Below are 5,683 nucleotides of genomic sequence, written 5' to 3' on the forward strand. Positions count from 1 at the left end.
TTTTTGTCAAAATTTTAGAATGCCTTTTACATGCGGAATTGACACAAAAATCACTCAATTCGGATGAGTAATGAAGAAACTGCCGAAAAACTGCGTACATATAATTAAATAAACGCAATTTGCAATTAATTAACAATTACGAAAATTAATCACCCCTTTTAATTCTTGCAAATTTGTAATATTTAACCATGTTCATGCAATTTAGATTATGAAAATAATAAGGGGCTCGTGATACCACTGTTAGGTTATGATACATATGACATTACATAGATCATGCGGAAACAACCATTAACCCAGGACAACATATTATTTACACATAATCATATAGCATAATTTAGATGCATACTCTTTGTTGCGTGCCCTCCCTAGCTGCGCCCGAACCGAACAAGAACAAGTCTTTTAGGACTCCAAGTGTCGTCCCTCCGTAGATAGTCCACAGCACGTCCGGATCCGCCTTAAGATTGACCAACTAGAATCGCCCTTAAGGTACTAGAAAATTTCGGCACTTTTGAGCAAGATGTGTGTTTTAATTTTCTCTCAAAAACTCACTTTTGAATACTTTGAAACTTGTGTATAAATTATGACCCCTAGGCCTTTATTTATAGAGTTATGGAAAAGGAATCGTAATCCTAGTAGGATGCGAATTAATTGGAATTAGAATCCTACATGAATTCTATTTAATTAATTTATCCAATTAGGAATAGAAATTTAATCATACACTGACTCTTGTAGATTCAGGAATCACGCATGAGCACAAACTCACACACACACGGCAGCCACAAGGGCTGCCCATGCGCGTGCGAGCAGCAGCCCGCGCAGCACGGCCCACACAGCCGTGGCCCTTGGCGCGCGCTGGGCCTGCCTTGCGGTAGGCCTGGCCGCTGCCTTGGCTGGGCTTGTGGCGCGCATGCTTGCTGGGCGATGGCCCCGGCTTCGTGCTGGGCCTTCGTCCGGCAAGCCTCGTCCGATGCTTATTCGTACGATACGCTTCCGATTAAATTTCCATTTCCGGAATCTATTTCCGATACGAACAATATTTAACATTTCTGATTCCGGAATTAATTTCCGTTTCGAACAAATATTTGATATTTCCGTTTCCGGAATTATTTTCCGATTCCGGCAATATTTCCGATTCTGACAATATTTCCGTTTCCGGTAATATTTCCGATTCTGGTAATATTTCCATTTCCAATAATATTTTCCGATACGTACCATGTTTCCGTTTCCGGCAACATCTACGACTTGGATAATATTCATATTTCCGATACGATCCATATTTCCATTTCTGGCAATATCATCGTTTCCGGAGTATTCATTTCTTGCCTGTGACGATCTTAGCTCCCACTGAAACCAAGATCCGTCGGTTCCGAATATTCATAGATGGAGTATTTAATGCCATTAAATACTTGATCCGTTTACGTACTATTTGTGTGACCCTACGGGTTCAGTCAAGAGTAAGCTGTGGATTAATATCATTAATTCCACTTGAACTGAAGCGGCCTCTAGCTAGGCATTCAGCTCACTTGATCTCACTGAATTATTAACTTGTTAATTAATACTGAACCGCATTTATTAGACTTAACATAGAATGCATACTTGGACCAAGGGCATTATTTCCTTCATGGGTCTCGTGCTGCTACTCATATTTTCACCAGGATAGGTTTTGCTATAGCCAGAGGAGTGAGGGCCCAGATTGTATCTCTTCTTCCCACTAATTATTTGTAAAATGTTTGACTTTGTTAGCATTTGATTCATAATAATAATAATAATAATAATAATAATAATAATAATAATAATAATGAAGTATAATTTTTACCGTTGCGGAATTCGTTGACTCGTTGTGAAGATGACAATAGAGGAAGAGAAAGTCGGCTACTCGGCTACCTGTTTGGTTGTTTCCGTCTGTGGTACTTCGTACTTTCGTAGTTTGTAGTCTTTGTACTCTTCTAGGGTTGCTAGTCACATTACAAATCTAATAAAACATCTTAATAAAACTTCTTAATAAAACATTTTTACAGCCGTTATGTTGTAAATCTAATAAAACATCTTAGTCTACAAGAGTTTATCTTGTATAGGGTTTCTTTTCTATTTTATTATTTAAATCTTGATATTTTTTAATACGAAATTGCAAAATTCGGATCGGATTCGGATATCCGAATCTTAAAAATCGTGATCTGAATCCGATCCGATTTTTTACAAAAAAATTTGAATCGGATATTCGATCCGGTTTTATCGAATCCGTTATCCGAAAATTCGGATATTCACACCGGATAACGGATCAGACATATGGATATCCATTTATTCATATTTTTATCTCACCCCCTAAATACACGTGTTAAAATGGAGGAATATGAATGAGTAGGGCCCACTTATATTATTATTATTATTATTATTAAATTATTACGGAGTTATTTATAAGATACCCGCCACCAGTCTTCAACTTGACATGTGTTAAATTGAACCACAAAAAGTCTATAGAGAGGAAGGTGGCAATATCTCTTGGTGTACTATAAATTCCAATCCCCATTTCTCAATTTACTCGTTGTCTAAGTCTCTAAGATCTCATTCTAGTTTTAGCAACCCACCTAACCCCACTCTCTCCCCTCTTCCCCTCCCTCTCCCTACTCTCCGCTTCTCAATTCTCAATTCTCAATTCTCAAGATAATGTTTTCAATATCCTCTATCCACCCAATTGCCACCGCCAAGCACCACTCAAAACAACCCCTACTTCAACAACAAAAACAACAATGCTCTGCTCCCTATGTCAACACAACTCCTTCCCACCTCTCTCTCCCTCTCCGTATAAAACACCTCCACGCTCGCTGCGCCGCCTCTGACTCCGTGTTCAACCACGATATTGGTGTGCCTTTTGTCTCAACACGCGCTTCCGGCGAGGTGCCGGAGGTTAACAGTAGAGATATTAAGCTTAAGATCGCGATCATTGGGTTCGGGAACTTTGGTCAGTTTTTGGCTAAGACTATTACTAAGCAAGGTCACAGAGTTTTGGCTTACTCCCGGTCAGATTACTCCCGTGCTGCTAAGGAGATCGGCGTCGAGTATTTCTCCGACGCCGATGATCTTTGCGAAGAGCATCCCGAGGTATGCTTTTACTCACCTATACTGTTTTAAGATGTTCGCTAAATTATACGAAGTATTAATTTAAGTTGGGCTGTACGTAGCTAGTAGGGTACGTTTCAATTATTTTGCTAGTGACTTTTTTTAATGTACAATACTTTAAGTAATTAGTTGGTCAGTAGTTAAATTTTGGTCTCAATTCGGTCAAGGTTAGTGGACTAAATATTTTTTTATTTTTTTATTTTTTTGGTGCGAAGTGGACTAAATATTTTAAGAGTAGTACTCCCGTCGTCTCTTAGTATTTGACCTGTTTCTAAAAATGAAAATATTCTAACAATATTATATTATTTCTCACTCCACTCTATTAACCCAATTACCCCTACTCCATACAAAAAATAATTAAAAATTCAACACCTACTCTCCCCCAACCCCACCTCTTAACACATTTCCCACTAACTACATTAAAATAATACACCACTATCAACTACTACCTATTAAATTAAATAAGTCAATTCAAGTACCTTAAACTCTGTGCCAGTCAAACCGGGTCGAGTATTCCGGGACGGAGGGAGTAATATTTTAGTCTGTTTGGATAAGACAATGCCTCTTACCTATATATGAAATATATATCTACAACTTCAAACTAACTCTACCTATAAGTTAAAATTAAATAACAAATTGAGATTGATTTAGTTAATGAACGTTTATGAAATTGGGAAGAAGAGATTTGAAATATAGGAGTAGAGCCATACAGGATTCATACAGGCCATCAATGTACTGATAAGACATTATTAATGTTTTTGTTTAATTTTTTTGGAAAAGAGAAGATGAAAAAAGAAAAGAATATGATGCCAAATTGACATAAAGTAGCATTATGTAAAATTTAACGAAAGCTTTTTTCTTTGACTATGTGATTATTTAGAAATAGTTAAATAGACGCGAGAAACTCAATAATTCTCTTACCTATTTGTAATTTATTAGTCCTTGCTCATTTACAAAAAAAAAAAATTAAAAAAAAAATTACAATTATTACTTCGTATTGTTTAGCAAAATAACATTATATGAGAGCATTAGTCTAATTTTGTGCTTTAATTTTACTTTTATCCAGGTGATACTCCTATGCACTTCAATCCTCTCAACAGAGAAGGTCCTCCGTTCGCTCCCCCTCCACCGCCTTCGCCGGTCCACCCTCTTCGTGGACGTCCTCTCGGTGAAGGAGTTCCCGCGTTCACTTTTCCTCCAAGTCCTTCCTAAAGACTTTGACATCCTTTGCACCCACCCCATGTTCGGCCCAGACTCAGGCAAAAGCGGATGGGGTGGGCTCCCCTTTGTCTTCGACAAAGTCCGAGTCGGGTCGGACCCAACCCGGGCGGCTCGGACTGAGGCGTTCCTAGACATTTATAGGAACGCCGGGTGTAGGATGGTGGAAATGACATGCGCGGACCACGACAAGCACGCGGCTGGGTCGCAATTCATAACCCACATGATGGGCCGGGTTTTGGAGAAATTAGCCCTCGAAAACACACCGATTAACACGAAAGGGTACGAGAGTTTGTTGAACTTGGTGGATAATACGGCCCGGGACAGCTTTGAGTTGTTTTACGGACTGTTTTTGTACAACAAGAACGCGATGGAACAATTGGATAGAATGGATTGGGCTTTCGAGATGGTAAAGAAGCAACTTTCGGGTTATTTGCATGATCTTGTTAGGAAACAATTGATGCTAGAGACTACCAATGAACAAGTTGGGTTTGATCAGACGTTCATGCTTCCTTCTCCTGCCGATAATCCTCGTCAAACACCACCCTCGGCTGCCGTTTCCGAGAATTCGAAACCCGATTTTGTGGTGGTAAATGGTAATAATTCTAGATAGTGTTAGCATAAAAACGACGACAACCACAATGACGACAACATAGTCCCGGTATTGTATTAAGACAATAGAGTTGGAGTTCGGGTTGATATTATTTGGGCCGCGGGTTCCTAAATCCATTTCAGCCTCATTAACTTCATTTTTTTGTTACTTGGAGATGGTGATCGAATGTATTAAGCATGTAGTATAATACTCCGTATTACTTTAAATCAAGCTAAATATAATAAAAGCTTTTCATTTTGTGTAGAAAGTTTCATGGGGTTGATATATAAATGTATAAATCATGAAATTTTGATGAATTTTTTTATGTGTTGGCTATATGGTCCTATTTTTTTGGACTTTATTTTAGTTCAGATCTATTCAATTCAGTTTGGCCTCATTCAATTTAGTTTAGCCAAATAAAACTCAGAATAATAAAACTAAAAAGACTCTACGTACAAAGTAGGTTCATAAAATACCAAGATGAGTTTTCTACTTTTCTACTATCATCAAGTGGTTTAATTCAATTTTAAACTTATTGTCTTAAATCAAATTGAAATTAACTAAAATGCTAAAAACAAAGTCCAAAATAACAAAAGGCAAATTAAGAGTTGCCCATTTATGCATTTGTAACTAATTTTATTGTCTAACAATATAATTAGATATTCAAAAGTTGTGGATGAATATGGTGTGAATGTAGAAATTAGCCAGGGTGCTTTTTCTGAATGGAAAGTGTTTGGTAAGGATTATGTCAAAATT

The 5,683-nt window shown here is 37.8% G+C and overlaps 1 protein-coding gene across 1 annotated transcript; it reads left to right on the forward strand.

Moving 5' to 3' along the window:
• The first annotated feature begins 2,448 nt into the window (after positions 1-2,448).
• LOC110789423 (arogenate dehydrogenase 2, chloroplastic) lies at positions 2,449-5,288 on the forward strand. The gene is made up of 2 exons (XM_021994087.2): positions 2,449-3,099; positions 4,184-5,288. Exons 1-2 carry the CDS (start codon positions 2,665-2,667, stop codon positions 4,946-4,948), a joined length of 1,200 nt encoding a protein of 399 aa, XP_021849779.1. The 5' UTR covers positions 2,449-2,664; the 3' UTR covers positions 4,949-5,288.
• The last annotated feature ends 395 nt before the right edge of the window (positions 5,289-5,683 follow it).

This window comes from Spinacia oleracea, chromosome 2, assembly GCF_020520425.1.
Source record: "Spinacia oleracea cultivar Varoflay chromosome 2, BTI_SOV_V1, whole genome shotgun sequence".
Taxonomy (NCBI): domain Eukaryota; kingdom Viridiplantae; phylum Streptophyta; class Magnoliopsida; order Caryophyllales; family Amaranthaceae; genus Spinacia; species Spinacia oleracea.

Bases quoted from the DNA above. Each gene is read 5' to 3' on its own strand.
- LOC110789423 (XM_021994087.2), top strand. From the start codon at position 2,665: ATGTTTTCAATATCCTCTATCCACCCAATTGCCACCGCCAAGCACCAC. The intron at 3,100-4,183 runs GTATGCTTTTAC...ACTTTTATCCAG, and splicing joins TTTGCGAAGAGCATCCCGAG to GTGATACTCCTATGCACTTC.